At 35.2% G+C, this 19,981-nt stretch overlaps 1 protein-coding gene across 1 annotated transcript in view; it reads left to right on the top strand.

The window, feature by feature from the left end:
- OTOGL (otogelin like) overlaps positions 1 to 19,981 on the top strand; it is a 142,162-nt gene that overhangs the window by 117,964 nt on the left and 4,217 nt on the right. The window contains 12 exon segments of the mRNA XM_029954585.1: positions 637 to 778; positions 2,374 to 2,559; positions 4,394 to 4,606; positions 5,087 to 5,191; positions 6,298 to 6,405; positions 7,765 to 7,866; positions 8,384 to 8,488; positions 8,575 to 8,615; positions 13,977 to 14,040; positions 15,068 to 15,246; positions 15,664 to 15,768; positions 18,603 to 18,722. Of these exon segments, the coding sequence (XP_029810445.1) occupies positions 637 to 778; positions 2,374 to 2,559; positions 4,394 to 4,606; positions 5,087 to 5,191; positions 6,298 to 6,405; positions 7,765 to 7,866; positions 8,384 to 8,488; positions 8,575 to 8,615; positions 13,977 to 14,040; positions 15,068 to 15,246; positions 15,664 to 15,768; positions 18,603 to 18,722 (1,470 nt within the window).

Here is a 19,981-nt window from a genome sequence, read left to right as displayed (position 1 = left end):
ATCAGAATTTAGCATCTGCATGTGGATGTTTAGTATGGTTGCTGAATGAATGAGTAAAGAGAAAAACTGGAATAAAGGTGTTACAAGTTAAATTATTCAGATTTCAGGCATTTCTAAATCAAAATGAAAAAATCTGTAGGAAAAAATGCATCTCTAAATTGAGGTATGCCAAATTATATAAATTATTCAATGTTCAATATTAATATATTTTTGAGAGGCATTCATAATCTCATTTAATAAGTAATGCCATGTATCATTATGGAATCCTTGAAGAGCTTCTGGTTTTATCTGTCATGGACTAAAGTCCTATTCAGTATATGGAAAGGACAATTGTATCCCAAAGTATAGTATCAGAAATAGATTTTGCTAGGTCCACATGCTTTGTTTCTCTTTTCATCTTTATAAGATTGATTTATGTAGATTAGTGCAGACAATATGTATCTTATCTAGAATGTGTTTAAAAATATCGTACCATCAGAGGTGACATCTGGTATTATGAAATCTGGAATCTAAGGTCAAGGAAGAGCCATAATATTAACTTGAGACCCTTTTATTCTCTAAATAGCATTAGACTAACTTAGGGCCATTAGAGAAATAAAACAACAGAACCCATCCCAAGGCAAAATGTATCTCTAGGTTTCACCGCAGAACTTTTGTGAAAAGATGTGGATCAATTACACCTACTTTTGGAACTATGAATGTGATGCGCTTTCTGCATATGTGGCTCTGTGCAGCAGGTTCGACATCTGTATTCAGTGGAGAACACCAGACTACTGCCGTAAGTAGAACATTTCAGGTAATATTTTCTAACAACCTAAAATCATTCCATTTTTTGCATTCACTTCTTTTTCTTTTAATTTTCATCACAAAATAATTTCATAAGAATAAAATGCATATCAATGTAATCAGTAAGTTAGGCATCAGCTCTTCCACATTAGGTGACTTCTATTTTCATTCTGATCTAAACCTATGGTCAGCTTCAGTTGTCCTAAAAGAAAACCTAGTCTGCAAAATATTGGCTAGCAAAGTCAATGGGAAATGTAGAAGAAATTACAGGGAATGTAAACAAGATTTGAATTGTATTGTATATCCACAAGCACATTTTGCTGGTTTAAATTCTACCTGCCTCATTTGCCCAGCTTGTTCCCCAGCTTTTTCCAAATACATGTTTGTGTATCCGTCTTTTATATGTATTCTGTGCCCATTTTTATCTTTTCTTATGAATATAATTTATTGTCAAATTGTCTTTATACAACACCCAGTGCTCATCTCAACAAGTGCCCTACTTAATGCCTGTCACCCATTTCCCCCCCCTCCCCCACTCCCGACATCCACCCTTAATTTGTTCTCTGTATTTTATAGTTTGCCCATTTTTATCTAAAGGGTTCATGCTTTTCCATCAAGTTGTAATGCTTTTCATGAAAATTTTATTTCACCTATCACCAGTCCTGGGCACATTTTGCAGAAAATGATGTTAATTTAATTTAAGAAATAGCAATTAAATGGATTAAGTGGTAAAAGATGGTCAAAATGAATGTTAGTGAAACATTCCAAGATAAAATAAAAGTTTTTAATTTTCCCTAGAAGAAAAAATAAAATATATAGAGAAAGAATAACATATCCCAAACAATGGTCACATGATGTCGTTTTAGAAATAAAGCAGCTCCTGGTGTACCTTACTATCCCTTGCCTCTCCTTGCTCCCAGAGGTAATCACTATTCAAGAGTGGATTTGCTTGATTCACGGGAAATGTGTGGCATCTCTAACTTTAATAGACGCTGTCAAATTGTTCCCCACTGAGATTTTACCAATTTATATCCCCACTAGCTATGTGTTCATTTTTTAAAAGTATGATTTTTTAAGATCACTGAAAATCAAAAAGAATTTTTGCACACATAATTTAGAAACTGCTCGCAATGGTAGTTTCTTGTGACAGTGAAGGATTGAACCTAACTACACAGCATTTTTCTTTTTGATGGCTTGGTTGAGTTATACATTCAGAGCATATTTCTGTGCTTATCCTGAGTAGGATGTTGTATATCCTCACTACACAGAGAAGTAACTTCATACTAGTTGAAACTATATTTATCCCAACTGGATCTGGGCTGCCTATTGGTCATATTATTTGCTGTAAATCAGGTGAACTTTTCCTACTGTAACATAATACTAGCTGGACATCTGGAAGATGCTCAAAACTACCAACTGCTTGTTTTGTTTCTAGTGTTTCGTTACATAATAAATGAAAAATGAACTTTGAAGAGACTGAAAAGGGCAGAATTAATTTTCTGAAAGAAACCTGACATTTCTTTCTTTTCCTATAATTCAAAAAGGTAACTTTTATCATTAGCAAATTTTGTTCTCTGATATTTATAGCTCTGAATTGCCCAGAGGGGAAGGAATATCAACCCTGTGTGAAGACTTGTGAAGCAAGAACATGTTTGAACAGATGGTTCTTTGGACACTCTTCATGTTTGAATTTAAGAGAAGATTGTGTGTGCAAAAATGGTACCATTCTTCATAGGCCAGATTCAACTCAGTGCATTCCAGAGGAAGAATGTGGTAAGCAGCAGAGTGCAAATTGACTTCTTGGGGACCTGGAAAATAAATAAAACTTATTTAGATCTTGAGGAGATATGCTGAGAAAGATTGATCACAGGTTATAAAGGTTGTTGAAATGGAAACCAGTTCATTTGTAGTTTGATTTTAATATGATTTCAATTGAAGTGACCCAAGTTAGAAGCTTTATTGGTAATGTAGGTTTTTATTTTTTGGTTCAAAATTTTTATTTAAATTAAATAAAATTTTATTTAAATTAAATTAGTTAACATACAGTGTAACACTATTTTCAGGTGTAGAATTCAGTGATTCAACACTTACTCACCTGGTACTCAGCACAAGTGCCCTCCTTAATCCCCATCATATTTTTTTACCCATCCTCCCATGGTGGTGTTATGTTTTAATCTCTACCTATTTCTGTAATGACTGGGCAAGAGTATGGCAAATTAAGAATAAAGAACATAGGGTGTGCACTGAATATAAATTCCAATTACTTCACATAATAATGATTCAGTTTTACCTCTTTGAGTCTGAGTTACACATCTGTAAAATGGGAAAAATAATAGCCCTTATCCCATAAAGTTATGTTTGCAACAGTGCCTAGAGAAAAATAACCACTTGAGAAATGTTGGATAGTGTCATTATCTGGGAGAAAACATTTAATTTTTCTACTTTCATTTTCAAACCACTTGATTCTGACTCATCATCTCCATTGTGGTTGCAGATGAAAATAGTACAAAATTGAGAAAATTGCAATACAGTATGTTTCAGTCATAGGGCTTATCATTATCATTGTGGTTAGAAGAAAAGAGATTTCGCTAATAATGAAAGAAAATGGGCAAGTGGAAATGAAATGCACATATAGTTCCAGAAAGTTTGTGATTGCCATTGAGAAGAGTATTTGCAGAAGACTGAGAATAAACAAGAGTGCTTATGTTTGTTTTTAGGGACCTGTGAGGTTGGTTTGATAGAAAAGAGCATAATGTAAGAGAAGTTCATGTGAGGCTGGGGATATGTTGGTCACTATTCATCTCTATTATCATTATTATTGTTTTAAAATATTTATTAAACATTTATTTACTTTTGAAAGAGAGAGGGAGACAGACAGAGCAAGCTAGGGAGGGGTAGGGAGAGGGAGACACAAATCTGAAGCAGGCTTCAGGCTCTGAGCTATCAGTACAGAGCCCCGAATGACAATGTGGGGCTCAAACTCACAAACAAAGACATCATGACTAAGTTAAGTCAGTTACTCAACTGATTGAACCACCCAGGCGCCCCTCATCTCTATATTTTTAAAAGAACTACTAGAGGGCCATATTTATCATTAAGTAAAACATCGATAATAAAACTACAAGTCACTAAATAATTAGTTACTTCCCACATTTAGCATTTAGATTTTAAAGCTGACATGTTTTGAATTTTCATTTGACAAAAATGATAAATATGGGGTAAGGGATTTTCTTTTTCTAATACCAATCAGTTTAAACAGTTAATATTTTAAAACTAACCTAAGTTTGCTGTTTGTTCAAGCTAAATAAATTGTATTAACAGGACAAAATGAATAAGAAATAAATTATCATACTTATAGAAGACATGAAAATTTACAGATAATTGTAGAAGAGAAAATATTTTTGTAGATTATGTTACAAATGTCATTAAAGAAAAATGTAAGCTAGTAGCTAATAAAAAGGGGAATCTGAGGAAGGATAAATATATGACATGTTATATATGTTGCTGAGCCAAGCCATGGTCTGAAATCAAAATAGTAAATGCATCACAGCTTCATTTATTTTAGTGGCTGGGTTATGAGTGATATTACATTGTCCATCTTTTTAAGCATGCACTGACAGTGAGGGCCGGCCTCGCACTGCTGGGGAGGTGTGGAATGGGGGCATTGACGAATGCGCCCTGTACAAGTGTTTCGGGAATGGAAGTATTCTTCCTATAGAACCTGACTGTGAGGAAGAGCCCTTGCCAACTTGTGAACGAGAAGCTGAAGTCGTCCTGAGCATCATGGATAAGTGGACCTGCTGTTCAAAGGAAGTTTGCGGTGTGTATGTGGGCTGAAGCCGTACAGTTATTGCCACAAAATATGTTGATGTTATTTGTGAAAAAGCAGGGAGTGCATAAATGCTTGGTATAAAGAAAAGTATGGGTTGAGGTAAAACCAGAAATATCGCCATAAATTTTATTTATATTCTCTCAAAGCAGGATTTACCTCATTAGTGTTTTTGCTGATTTTGCAAATACACATGAAAAACTCTGGCTATTAGCAATTAATAATATTCAATAATATGTGACAAGATAAAGTTTCTGGGAATCTTTGACTTGTGACAATCTAGGGCGAAAGATCATAATGAATAAACCTTAGATGGGCTACCTTTTCACATATGACCCATTTGTGAGTTGAATGTGTTTAATTGCAGTATAAAAACATGCGTCGTAAGAGTCACTTCCCTGATCTGAGTTTGAAGCATAGATTTTAGTTATATTCACGAATATTTTAATATCTTCTGTTTCTTTTTTCCAGGTTGTGACATGACCTTATGTGAAACTACCATTCCAACATGTACAGATAGTCAAAAATTGGTTGTTGGCCATAGTCTTCTTTCCTGTTGCCCACAGTATCAATGTGGTAAGTGATTAACTAGGAAAAATAAGAGTCAGGTTCATTGTTTGCTCAAAATAGTGAATTAGAGTCTCACTCTCTGTGTCTACGAGAAAATGATTTGTTATAAAAAATTGTGGAGTTGTCTTGCTAAGGGTAGTTCTTTTTTAACCTGCAATTTCTTTATAAATACATATGTATAGACAAATTTTAAGTTTATATATTATATTAATACATGAATTTAGATAATTAACTCAATGATCTTAATCTTAGCAGAAATATATAGGAAATAGCAGGTGTGATATTGTGATTTATAATAAGAAATATAGATCTGGTCTTCCACCCTTTCTCACCACAGAGCTCCTAATCTGGTTTTTCCTAAGGGAGGAGACCTAGAAAGTGTCTTTTGTTATGTTAATGAGTTGTATTTAGAAAGCCTTTAGCTAATCTGGGGATGGGGGCTGCTTGCTAGGGGAATCTACCAGGTGATTGGAGGGTTGGAACTTTTGTTCCCACCCCCTGCTCTCCAGGAAGGGGAGAGGGGCTGGAGGTTGGATGAGATTTTCAATGGCCAAAGATTAAACCAATCAGGCTTTTGTAATAAGGTCTCCATAATAAAACCATAAAGAGAATGAGGTTTAGACAACTTCCAGGTTAGTGAACGCAGGACATTTGGGGCCTGCTGTGTTCTGAGAGGGCATAAGAGCTCCCTACCCTTTCTTTTGTCATTGCCCTATGCATCTCTTCCATCTGGTTGTTCCTGAGTTATATTCTTTTATAATAAAGTCGTAATCTGATAAGTAAAGTGTTTCTATGAGTTCTGCTAGCTGTTTTACCAAATTAATCAAACTCAAGGAAGAGGCTGTGGGAAACTGATTTATAGCCAGTCAGCCAGAAGTAGGGCTTACCAGGTGGGCTTATAACTTGTGTCTGTAGAAAGTGTCAGAACTGAGTTGAATTGTAGGACACCCAGCTGGTATCTGGAGAATTACTTGGTGCTGTGTGGGAACCCTCCCCTACCAAACACACAGCGAGTTAGCAGGATATAGATAAATTCAAAGAGAAGTAAACCACACTACTTTACTTATCATTTCACTCTATACAGGTTTTCAAATGTCTTTGTGTTTCTGCAGAATGTGACCCATTGACATGCCCCAGTATTTCAATTCCAGAATGCAGAGAAGACCAATTCATGATTCAAGTTCAACAGGAAGAGCCTTGCTGTTTTTCTCCTCTCTGTGGTAAGTGTTCATGAGATAACTTTTTGGAACAAAGGGAGGGAAAATCTCTTATTTGAAGTGAATTTCATGGGACTGATGGTAACCAGTATTCTGCTAATATATTGATAGAAACTCAACTGAATGAGAACATTTGAAAAGAAAATATAGCATTTTAAATGACTCTTGACAATTATTACAGTTAGCACTACTTTCCCTTAACATATATATGGACTATATATACCAGTCAAAACATGCCCAAGACAATATAATTATTTTTTTTAAATAAGGCTAGCACAGTTGTGTTCAAAGAAAAATTTAGCCTTGACTTTCCTTGATGAACCAACTAAAATAATGGACTCTGCCAAGCCATTATAGAACCTCTTTAAAATTTCATTTTATATAGCATGTGTGATATATGTGTGAGCATGATGATGCTGGAAGAGAATGGTAGAAATGAAAGGTGTTGAGGAAAGACTGTCTATGGAGCTATATATTCTATCTGATGAAATGCACATTGAAAAATAAAACAGTCTCTATTTTTCACTGCAAGTAAATTATCATGTCTAAGACTGATGATTAATGTAGGTTTCAGATGTACCTATGGAAATCAAAGCACATCTCTTTGTACCAGTTAAGGTTCTTTGAGTACAGGTGGCAAAACTGATTGATTTCAGCTAGCTTAAACACACCAATTAGTAGAAGGCTTAGGGATCAAGATTTTGTAAGAGCAAGATGAAGCAGACCACGCCCTGGGAAGGAAAGAAAACTACTCTAGGTGGCAGTCACTAGTGACTGAATCAGCATCTACTTCCTGCCCTGGTGTGCCTCTATTTATGATTCAAATGTTACAGAAAGAGATTCTTATTTGTTTAATGTGGGTTGTTCCTACACTGAGGCCTGCTGAGGATCAGGCACCTTTATTAAGAGTCACTGCAAGACTGTATGGGTGGGGCATTTCCTCAAGGCCATTCAGAGAACTAATCGAAGTTGGGAAAGGGATACTGAACAGCCCAAGAGAACAGGTGCCTACTGTATTATTCAGTGATAAATTGGAGTAATCCAGGGTAGTGAATTCCGAAAACTTAAGTAAATAAATCAATAACATTTTGATTCTAGAAAAAAGAAAGTTGCTCCGGAAATCTTAATGCTCTATATTTCCTATAAGAGGTGTTCTTCTCTCACTGTGCTTGGAAAGCATAACACAATATACTTAGTTAGTATTAATGTTTTTATGACCAAATGAGGAACTCTGTCTGTTAAAGCCTTGTTTTCCCTGTTTCCTATTTTATTAAACATGATGATTTATATGTGTGTTGTAATCTGAATTAATCATTTGGTTTTAGCTCCGCTGTAACTTCTGGCTTTTTGTTTTACTTTTAGTTTGTGAATCTTGCACTGAGCCTATTCCTCTATGTACTGATGGGGAATTTCTCACTGTGGATCTTAATACCACACATTTCTGTTGTCCTCAGTATTACTGTGGTAAGTATATCTTAACTAATTTAAAATATTTAGATGTGTCCAGAATTTAAGAAGCCTATAAATCTTAGTTGTACTGTTATATCAGAACTTCACTGGGTTCTAGCGTATAAAATACATATGAAAAATATGCAATCTTTTTCTACATCTAGGAGCTCTTCTTGGATAATATCATTACTTACCCCAAATAGATTATTATGACTTTTCTATTATCGTCCTAGAATGACTAGCTTTCCAGGTGATTCCATACCTTCTCCACTTCCTTTCTCTTCTTGCACAACTAGCATTTCTCAGGGCTCTTCACCTGATGAGATATCCTGCTTCTACTCTTGTTGTACATGCTTGCGAGTCATGTATGCTATCCTCACCAATACATGACCTATGAGTGGTGGGAGAGGCAGCAGCGGGAAGAGAGGGATCTGTGCCCTGCATCAGCAGTGGCAGTGAACTAAATGGTAGGTAGTGAGGACGAACTTTTACACAGGGCTAATCTTCATCCATGTCATTTTTTTCTATCTAGTTTGTGACCCAAATCTTTGTCCTACACCACTACTCAACTGTGCAGAAGATATGAGCCTTGTGAAAGAAAATGTATCTGGTCAATGTTGTCCAATGTGGCATTGCGGTAACTAATTTTCATACCTCAATGGTTTATTACAGTACAGTAATATGTTCCAATCAATACAAATATGTTGATTTCTTGCCTTTTAGAATGTAGCTGTGAAAACCTTGTTACGCCAACCTGTGAAGTGGTAAGAACACACATTTTGATTGAATTGTCATATTATGTAAATTACTTTAATTCTTCCCTTATCCCCCTTATTTCTGAGTCCTCAGAGTTAATGAAATTATCCTCATTAAATGACACTGAAGTAGATTAAAGTAACATGTGCTGGTATCAGGGAGCTGTGAACCTTTATTTATTTGAGATAAGAAAATGCAACACGTTAATTTTTTTCCACTGGGGACTGAATCTACTAGTCTTATATCTACTTGACTTCATTGGTCTGAAAATGAAGCAAAACATTAGAAAAAAGATGGTCTCAATATTGAGAGGTGTCCCTGGTGATTCTTCAAGAAATTGTGCCAAAGATGCATCTGTTGCGGAGGAGGAAGGGATATAAACATGGAACTGTACCTTCGTAAATGTTATCTGTGAACATTTTGTAAATAAGGAAATTGAGGTCTAGAGAGAGTAAATGATTGACTGAGATCTTCAGGACTCAAACCAACTGTTGTTTTATGTATGTGTTTTTGTATATTCCTTATTCCTTCTACTTTGCCATAACTCTTTCATTTCCTTTAAAAACTACAGCCAAGACATAAGTCTAATAAGAACAAAAGAAAATTGAAACTGCCTTGTTTTTTTTCTTTTATTATTTTTTTGATCTTTTTATTTTTATTTTTTAAAAAATATTTTATTGTCAAATTGGTGTCCATATAACACCCAGTGCTCTTCCCCACAAGTGCCCTCCACCATCACCACCACCTCTTTCCCCCCTCCCCCTTTCCCTTCAACCCTCAGTTCATTTTCAACTGCCATGTTTTTATTCTTGCCTTGGACTTTTTTTTAGTCGTGCTTCACTTTCCTCATCTGCAATATAAAAATAATAACAAGCGTCCAGTTTTTGGTTTCAGGTCAGGTCATGATCTCATGATTTGTTGAGCTCAAGCCCCACGTTGGCCTCTGCATTGACTGTGCAGAGTCTGCTTGAAATTTTTTCTCTCTGCCCCTCCCCCCACTTCTTTGTCTCTTAAAATAAAACAAACTTAAAAGATAAAAAACATAATAACAAAACCTATATCATATGAATGAATAAGTTAATACATATTAAATGTTTAGATAGTACTTGACACATAGAAACTCAATAAGTATTAGCTATAATTATTATTATAAAATAATTTGTTTTATTATTCATCATGGAGAACTTTCTAGGGAAGCTCACCATCAAGATAAGTTTTGAAGAAAGTGACAGTCAGGTTAGAATAATGGATGAGAGGAAGTGAACTAGTCCAGATAGACTCTAGGATGAACATGAATAAACACACCAAAGGGAGAGGTAAGATACATATTCTGAAAGTTAATGATGATTCTCTTGCCTTGAGAAAAAGCTAACTGGAGGTAGAGCAAGGAACAATGGGAGATGAAGAACTATCCAAATTGGTATGTTGAAGATGGCTCTAAAGGCAAGATGAAAGGATTTAGATTTTATTTATTTATTTTTTCTTTGCAGTTATTCATTCAACTAATATTTGTTGGAAATCAATTTGTGTGGTGATGGTACCAGACACTTGAAATAGGACAGCCCTATTCTGAGGAACTCATTGCAGATTTAATATGATGGAAGAGAGAAAGGGTCCTGCACAGGATGGAAATTATGATGAAAATGGTGTTCGAGTTAATTTTGGTCTTCCTGTGTTAAAGGATAAGGAGAGTAAAACATTAGAGGAAAGGAGATCAGCCAAAGACTGTTATAGCCATTCCTGAATAAGAACCTTGGGTATAGCAAGTTCTGTATAGAGGAATTGGGGAGAAGGTGAATTTAAGAGGATGAAAAGTAAGACCCTGGCCCTTTGTACCAGGTATGTAGGGGTGTGGGGGGGTGGAGGGAGGATGGAAAAGGAGTCAAGGGGAAGAAAAGACTAGGAAGGGAAAAAATTAGGAGGAAGGAGGAGAGAGAGAAATGAGTGACACACACACACACACACACACACACACGCATACATACACACACGCACGCACACAGAGAGAGGAAAATATCTACAAAACTTTTAAGGTTGCAAGGCTTGCACATCAAAAGTCCAAGAGTCCTGAGTCCTTGGGTAAGCACTGATTACCAGAGAAGCACCTAAGTAGACACCCTGTGATTTCACCTGTACCCAACCTCATTCAGAGCTCTTCTGCTGGCCTGAAAGAGATAATACAACATCGTGAGGCATTTCAATAACTTCAAACACAATAGAAACCTAACCTTCATCCTATGGGATTTTGTATCTACTATGTTCTGGGTCTTTTGAAGTGTTTTTGGGGAGGAGCCTCTATATTTATTCTTTAAATTAAAAAAAATTTTTTTTTAATTTGTTTTTGAGAGAGAGAGAGAGAGACAGTGCGAGCAAGGGAGGGTCAGAGAGAGAGGGAGATACAGAATCTGAAGACAGGCTCCAGGCTCTGAACTAGCTGTCAGCACAGAGCCTGACGTGGGGCTCGAACCCACCAACCGTGAGATCATGACCTGAGCCGAAGCCGGACACTTAACTGACTGAGCCACCCAGGCGCCCTTATGTTTATTCTTTAAACTTGGTCTCATTGTTATCTTAACTCTGAGTATGTGTGTATGCAGGTGGATATGTGCCCCTTTATCACCTGTCTAGGCCGACCACCAACTCACCAACCACTTTACTGTCCATCCTTCTCTGTGTTGTTTTTGTTATTGTTGTTGTTTGTTTGTTTCTTCTTGTGTGTTTCTACAATTCTCCACTTACTCTTTCTCTGTGTTCTTCTCCATCTCCAATATTTGGGCTAGATGCTGGCCTATCTAGCTTTTTTTTCCAGCTCAACTTTCAATATCTGAATATTAACTATGAATCAAGCTTTCACATTACTCAATACTCCAAGCATCTACAGAGTGCCTGCTATATTATATATTTAGCAGTGTGTTAGGCACACAGAACATATGCAGTAGCTGCAATATTCCTGAACATCTTACCTGAGTATATGTAACCATATGCATGATATAGTTTTAATATCCATGATTCTATACAAGCATTGACCTGACCCATTGTTCTTGAGTACCTACTCTGAATAGTTGCTAAATATTTGTTTCAGTGTCTAAGATGATATATTATTTTAAATCACATTAGTTTATTCACATAGAAAACAAATGTATTTCAGCCTAAAGAGTCTATGTTAGGCCTGTGCAGTATTTCTTTATTAAATAGCAACTTTATTGAACTATAATTCACATACCACACAATTTAGCCATTTAAAGTGCACAGTTCCATGGTTTTTATCACGTTCATAGAATTCTGCAACCATCAACACAATCAACTTTACAACAATTTTGTTAACCTTCAAAGAAACTCTGTGCCTGTTAGCACTCACCCCTTATTTCCTCCAAACTTCCCAGCCCTAGGAATCTGTTATATCTCTACTGATTTGCCTATCTTGAATATTTCATATAAGTGGAATCATATGATATGTGGTTTTGGGATTCCTTTCATTTAGTATGTTTTCAGGGTTCATCAGTGTTGCAGTATGTGTCAGTACTTCTTTCCTTTTTTACTGTTAAGTAATACTCCATTGTATGAATATGTCTAGACGTTTATCCAAATAAAGGTATACAATGGCCAACAGCACATGAAAATATTCTTAAAATCATTAGCTATCAGTTAAATGAAAATCCAAACTACAGTGAGTTATCACTTCACACCCAGTAAGAAGACAGATAATAATACATGTTGGCAAGGATGTGGGGAAATTAGAATCTTCATGTTACTGGTAGGAATGTAAAATGGTACAGTAACTGTGATAGTTACTCAAAAGGCTGAATATACATATAGTTATTATATGACCCAGAAATTCCCTCCTAGGTGTATATCCATGAGAAATGAATATATTTGTCCACACGAAAGCTTACACATGTCCATTCATAGCAAGCACTAATCACGGTAACCAAAGAGTGCAAACAGCTTAAGGTGATGTTGCTACTGATTTTAAAGGAGAGGCATGCTTCCTTGGGAGTTAAACACACCAACTTAGAGCTTATACCGTGGGAGATTTTGACTTATTTTTCTAACTCCATATTTCTACCACTTTATTTCCAATCACTTTGAAATTGGGTAATGACTAAAAGTCATAAAAGATCAAATGAGTTAATGTTTATGAAACTACTGCTTGTGAAGCACTATAAAAGGTAAGATATTATTAGCTTATGGGGAAAAGTACCTTTTATACATTACACTGAATTTATTCGAGTCATATTTTACATTAAGATTCAAATTAATTTTATTACTGACATCATATGAAAATAAAATGCCCTCAAAAAAAGTTGCTCTTTAAAATGCAGTTCTTGGGGCACCTGAGTAGTTCAGTTGGTTAAGCGGCCGACTTCAGTTCAGGTCGTGATCTCACGGTTTGTGGGTTTGAGCCCCGTGTCGGGCTCTGTGGTGACAGCTAGCTCAGAGCCTGGAGGCTGTCTTCAGATTCTGTATCTCCCTCTCTCTCTGCCCCTCCCCCACTCATGCTCTGTTTCTGTCTCAATAATAAGTAAAAAAATAAAAAAATAACGCAGTTCTTGAAACTTTAAACCTGGTCCTACACTGAGAGGAATATATAACGTTCCTGACAGGACAACGTTTAAGCATTGGTATGAAACCATTTCATTGACACCTGAAGTTATACTGCACTTTCTGTGTGTCTGCCCTATTGTAAATTCTTTACATGTATGGACCCATTAATTTCTCTAAAAAAACCCCAAGAGGTAGGCAATGTTATTATCCTCATTTTACGGATGAGGGAAGTGAGAAGACTGGCTCACTGACCTGCCAGGTCACACAGCTGGGAGGCAGCAGAGCCGAGGTGGGCACAGGGCGGCCTATTCTTGAGTCCACGCTATTAGTCGCTCTGCCGAACTCTTCTGCTCCTGCTTTCTCTACTGTAGCATCATCCTTGCTCCATGTAAATATCAGGACCTTAGGCCACCTTGATAGCAAATATCAAGAACATTTGCACCAAGCAAAATTTCCAGGGTTAGCAAGTGATTTCTTATCTCCAACTGCCCACTAGAAGCTCAGAATCAAACAATATTTTCAAGTCACTAAAGACCAAAAAGATCATCTTCTCTACCTTCACTCGTTTAATAGATAAAGGAATTAAAATTTGGAGATATTAGGTGCCACGATCATATTGTTTGTTGTGAATTTTTTTTTCTGTGGGCAATTAATTAAATACCACTGGGTTAAAGGCTGCTCACTCTCAAATATTTATTAAGCACCTGATATGTGTCTGGCTGTATGGTAGGGAACTTACTAAATGTTATAGTGTGTGTATATTTTTATAGTTGTCATATGAGAAACTGTGTAAGTCATGTTTAACGATAATATCTTTCTAATAGGGAGAATTTACTGCAGTAGATCCTAAATTTCAAAGTGACTGTGGATGTGTACAGTATCTCTGTGGTAACTATGTTTTCTCTTACTTTTAAATGATATGATGATTATTTTTATCTATTGTTTGCTATTAAATTTTAAAGAATTCTTTGAGTTGTATCACATATTTTAAGCCATTTGTTTAAATGCATGCCAGTTCTTGAGTATAAAAATTCACTATCATTTTTCAGTTGCCTCTTTTGTAATAACTCTAAATGTTCTGATAGATATCTTAATGGGACATAACAATAAATATGTTTTGTAGAGGCTTTTCAGAATTTAAAGTTGCTTCTAGTTCCTTTTAAATACATATATTTACTATTTTAAAAATAGCCATCCAGAAATGAGAGGCTTTTATCACTGTTTCATCCTTACACACGCTAACATTGCAAAGCATAGAGCATATTTTCTACAAAATAACAAATCTTCATATTAAGTAATAATAGGTTAATAGGAAAAAAACCTTTTATTCAACAGCTTGAAACTTGAATTTTTATAGAATAGAAGGCTTAAATTCGGTATCGGCAAGAGAGCTTCTGAGCTGAATTTTCATCACTATTCTAGCTTACCTGAGTATGCCATTTTTACTTTGTATTGGCTTCCTTAATCATCAAGTAGGGTGTACAACAAACACTATTTACTTCACAACACAACAAAATTGAACATTTTATCTCAAAATAACCATTAGAACCCATAAAATGTTATACAATCCCACCATTATAGGTCCTACCACTGTTGATTTGGATTTTGCCTCCAGATCTATCCATCAAATTGTCATGTTGTTTCCAGAAGAGAGAACAGCAGCTTGATGATCACTTAGGTCTAACATTCTGGAATCACGCTGTAAAGTATAGCTTTTGAAGGCAGTTCAGATAGGAAAGAACAGGAATAAATGTGCTACATCCTGTATTAAGCAAACTCTTGAGTTATTAACAATATATAAAGGGAAAGATCTTTATTGGTTTTGAAGAAATTGGACATCACATAAACATAAATACAAGTTCCATTGATTAATTAAAAACATAGTACTTCTAACTGACTGTTTTTCTTTTCTTAGAAAAGGATGAGGTGTGTGTATTTCAAGAAGTATCAGTATTGAATCCTGGCCAATCTATGATAAAGTATTTGGAAGGGGACTTTTGTTATACAGTGGAGTGTCTGGAAGAGAAAGATAACTACACGGGCTTTCACACTCTGAATTTTACAATGGTGAACTGTTCAAAAGAATGTGACATTGTGAGTATTCTTTGTAAGTCATTCTGGTGGGAGTTAATCATAAAATGACAACTAGTGAATATTCCTTAAGTTAGAAATATACACTTGAATAGTTCAGTAATCTAGTAATGTGTAATATATATAATGTATATTTTCCTTGTGTATTTTCTTGTGTATCATCTTGAGCCTTATTACCTTATCTATATAGCTTACTTGGTCTGCTTGATGAATCTTGGCTGCTAGATGCAAAGGTTAATATTTACTTCATTTTAACTCATGAAGTAAATTATTATTTGAGGTGCCTCAAATGCAACCCTTTAAATGCTTACAGGTGTTCTGAGAGAGCATACAGTTATATCGGGAAGCACTTCATAATGGACTCATTAAAACTACTGGTATTGTTGTGTCATTAATTAAATGTACTGTCACTATACACAGCACCAGGTGTACACTCCGTCTCCAAGTGATTACGATTGCTGTGGTGCCTGCAAAAATGTATCCTGCAAATTTCAGATGGAAAATGGAACATCAATTATATATGAGGTAGGAATTCCTTAGTCCCTAAAATATGTTCCTTGGAGGGCAGCTCTCTGTATTATTTTCTGAAGGTGTTCTTAAGTCAAATAAGTTTGAAAAGTGTCACATGCACACACATACACATACACATAGCTCTACATACAAGTACACTCGTTTGCACCATACAAGACACAGTTATATTTGTTACACTTTAAAGTTTCTGATGATTTCTGCTATAAAGAAATACGTTTAACTTATTTCCCATTGTTATTTTATTATAAATCCTTACTTTTTTTCCAGATGTGAGGAATGGGCTTCAAGAATTGCTTTTTTGTAATCATTAGAATAAAGATGGAAACATTATTTTATTCACTCATTTAAAATGAAGCATTTGAATAGAAATCTGAAACTCAAGATGTTAGCATGTTATTATTTCAGGTATTGAAGATTTCAATGGGTAAATAAGAGAAAAGATTGAGTATTTAACAATTTTTTTTTTTTACAAAGAAGATCTCAAGAGTCAGTAATACTATATCATCTTTCCACCAAAAATAACAAAATAATTATTCAGGATTTTCCTCTTATCTAATAATAACTCCATTTGACTGACCTACTATTTCCTTAGAAAAGAAAAATGGAACTTTCTTACTTTAGTGCAGTTATTAGTGTTGTCAGATTTGAGAGTGACACTAATCTTTGTAACTTACATTATGTAAAAGTAGTTCCAATTCATTGTTGCCATCCTTAAGTTTTTCCATTAATTGGTTAATTATCTAGAGATCTTGCATCTGGTGTTCTTAATTACATGGGATTATTCACATACCCCCAAACAGATTTCTCCAATCCTGTGCATTTTATTAAATAACAATTATCTTGTGCCATAGCCTATGTTTCACAATTATGTACAAACTGGTGTTTCCAATTTAAATAGTGTTGATATTGTTTTTCTATTTTATCCTAGTGATACTTCTGTTTTATAATATAATTAATATAATATACATCATAAATTATATTTACTTTTCAGAGAGCATGAGTGTGTGAGTTGGGTAGGGGCAGAGAGAGAGGGAGAGAGAGAATCTTAAGCAGGGCTCCATCTTATGAACCTTGAGATCATGACCTGAGGGAAGAAGAATCAGAGTGTACTTGAAAAACCAGTAATTTGGGGCTTTTAGTAAAAGGCAACATAAACTCTGTTATCAATAATCCAGGAACCATCTGTGTATATGAATAGTATTTACAGTGGTAGCCTGAGATGTAAATAAAATGTTAAATTATGTTCAGAATATTTAAGTTTATTTATTTTGAAAGAGAGAGCATGTGCATGGGGAAGGGGCAGAGAGAAAAGCCCAAGCAAGCTCCTCACTGTCAGTGCAGAGCCCAATGCAGGGCTCAAACTCACAAACTGTGAGATCATGACCTGAGCTGAAGTCTGACGTTTAACTGACTGAGCCACTTAGGCACCCCTGTTCCAAATATTTTTTGAGAATTCTGGGGCACCTAGGTGGCTCAGTCAATTGAGCATCTGACTTCAGTTCTGGTCATGATCTCATAGCTTGTGAGCTCCAGCCCATTGTGCTCACTGCTGTCAGTGCAGAGCCTTCTTTGGATCTTCTGTCCCCCTCTCTCTCTGCCCCTTCCCTGCTTGAGCTCTCTCTCTTAAAAATAAATAAAATCTTAGAATGCAACAAGAAATGTAATTAAGGTAAATATACATCAAGCGTATGAACTCCTGGCTTGTTCGAAGATAAACTTTAGTTACCTAGAAATCTTATTTCTATCGAACTTTGATTTCAGATAAACACAATAGTACTATTTGAACTAAATATTAGAATTATTTTAATTTGAATATTTTATTTTCTTTTATGCCTGGACGTGTAGATCTTTTCCAACTGAGGTTTATGGACCTAAAGATATTCATAAGTTAAAATAGAATCTGAGAAAAAGAAGTTCATCCAAATTCTTTACTGCAAAAGGAAACTACAAGCCTAAGTTTGGCAAGCATTTTAAAATGTGGGTTGTGAAATAAAATTAGAGATCGACAATTACAGCCCAATAATTATGTTACAATTATGTTCAGCTGATTTTTATTTGTAAACAAGAATTCTGAAATCAAGAATGAAACAGTTATTATGTCTAAAAATTTGTCAAAAGAATAGGAATATGTTTTAAAACAACCATAAGGCATATGAAACTAGAACCATAAATCAATAATCACTATCTTCCAGAGATTTTTTAATTTTTTTTGGTGATGAGGGAGTAGAAGGATAATAAACAAATCTCAGGAAAGGAGGCGTATTAACTAATATGATTTGTTGTTTTATAATTAGTGAGAGAATGTTAGAACAAGACCTTTGACACTTGGCCAAATTGGACAATTAATCCTGTAGTAGAAACAGATACCTATTTGTTTTTTCCTTGCTAGCACCTTATTTAACACTTCTCAGATCTAGTATGAAACTAAACACATACACACACACACACACACACACACACACACACACACACCCCATACATGTATTTTTAATCCTTTTAGATAAATTTGGAGATATTTCCAGATAGACGTTTTATGCCATAAGAAGTTCTCTGCCTCTTGACTTGGATAGGGAATATTCTACTTAAGAAATATATCAGAGTTTGGGGCGCCTCTTGATTTTGGCTCAGGTTATGATCTCATGGCTTGTGAGACTGAGCCCCACATTGAGCTCTGTGCTGACAGCATGGACCTGGTCTCTCTCTGCCCAACTCCAGCTCACACACATGTGTGCTCTCTCTCTCTTTCTCTTTCAAAATAAATAAACATTAAAAAAAGAGAAATACATCAGATTTTAATAAGCAAAGCAGTAACTTTACTTTATTTTTAGGAAGGAAGTACCTGGCACTATAATTGTACCACATATGAATGTGTTAAGACTGAGGAAGGGACAACGATTCTCAACTACAATATGGTCTGTCCCCCTTTTAATGACACTGAATGCAAAATGGTGTGTACTTTTTTGTATCTAAGAAAATAGTGTATTAAATGTAACTTAGAAAATATCTTTTCCAAGGTAGTACATACATATGTAGTAGTTTATTTATTATGGTGTATGCTTTATTTTCATGTATTTATCAAAACTCTATTATATTTCTGCAGTTTGCCATTTTGAGTTATAAATGGTGTTTCAAGTCATTTTGATTCTCTCTGAATTAACAACGTGCTATCTCTAGGTTTTTAATGTGTAGAGCAAATAATTATTGAAAAATCATTTGATCAGCAGATCTAGCATCTCTCTCAGTATGAATTAATAATCAATTCGAGGTTGACCCATTTTATTTCTTAAAGGCACAGCCAGATTTATGAGGTCACTCCCTTTTTAGTGCCTGTGGGCCTAAGTGGAATTTGTCTTAGCTGCTCTGAGCGCAGGCCATGGTGGAACTCGGCATGGGTCACGGCACTGCTGGTCTGCTAGCTTAGATATCCCAACTCCTTATTCTCTCAGAGAAGAGTCCAGTGGGAACGTAGATTTTTGGAAATGATACTTTTTCTTCTAAGGTCCTTTGTAGCTTTAATTATTCAGGAGATAACAATACCTAATGAAAAGTGAGCTTTATTCTATTGTGTAGGCAATATTTTTCTTCAGTGCAGAGAAAGAGCATAGTCTTCTTGATTTTTTTTCAAGATGTGCCCTTTTAGTGATGGTGGCTAGCTGGCTGGTTAGATAGACATCATATAGAGTAAAGAAACAGAATTTCAGCGCTGGAAAGAATCTTAGGCATCATCTTATTTCACAGGTTCATTTTTAGAGCCAAAATTCTTTTGCTTGAGTTGCAATTAGCAAGTTACTAAAAGCAATTAACAACTGACTGTAAAAATTCAAGAGATAATTAATAAAATTTTCTTAATTTAGTCTTTATTAAGAGTCAGTCATCCTGATGTGGGGGATTTTTTTGAATAATGAAATATTAATGAAAAAGATACATCATTTTAACATTTAATTGTATTCAGGAACTTGGTCTTGTCTTATAGAATACTTTTGGTTATTTCAAGGAGTTGAAATATATAATGACCTCTATTTAGAGTACCTATCAGTACTTTGCTCTGGTAAGCCTTTTATTTTTTGGTGGCATTTAAAATGTATTATAAGGAATGAATAAATGAATAAAGTGTTCATTTAAGTAAGTTAATCATTTTTCTTTTTCATAGTACTTGTAAAAAAATCCAAAATTAAAACAAAAATATTTGCTCCTAGTTTCAAAAACA

Source organism: Suricata suricatta, chromosome 10 (assembly GCF_006229205.1).
Source record: "Suricata suricatta isolate VVHF042 chromosome 10, meerkat_22Aug2017_6uvM2_HiC, whole genome shotgun sequence".
Taxonomy (NCBI): Eukaryota; Metazoa; Chordata; class Mammalia; order Carnivora; family Herpestidae; genus Suricata; species Suricata suricatta.
Note: the sequence above shows the minus strand (reverse complement) of the source record. Positions and strands in the feature narration are given on the sequence as shown.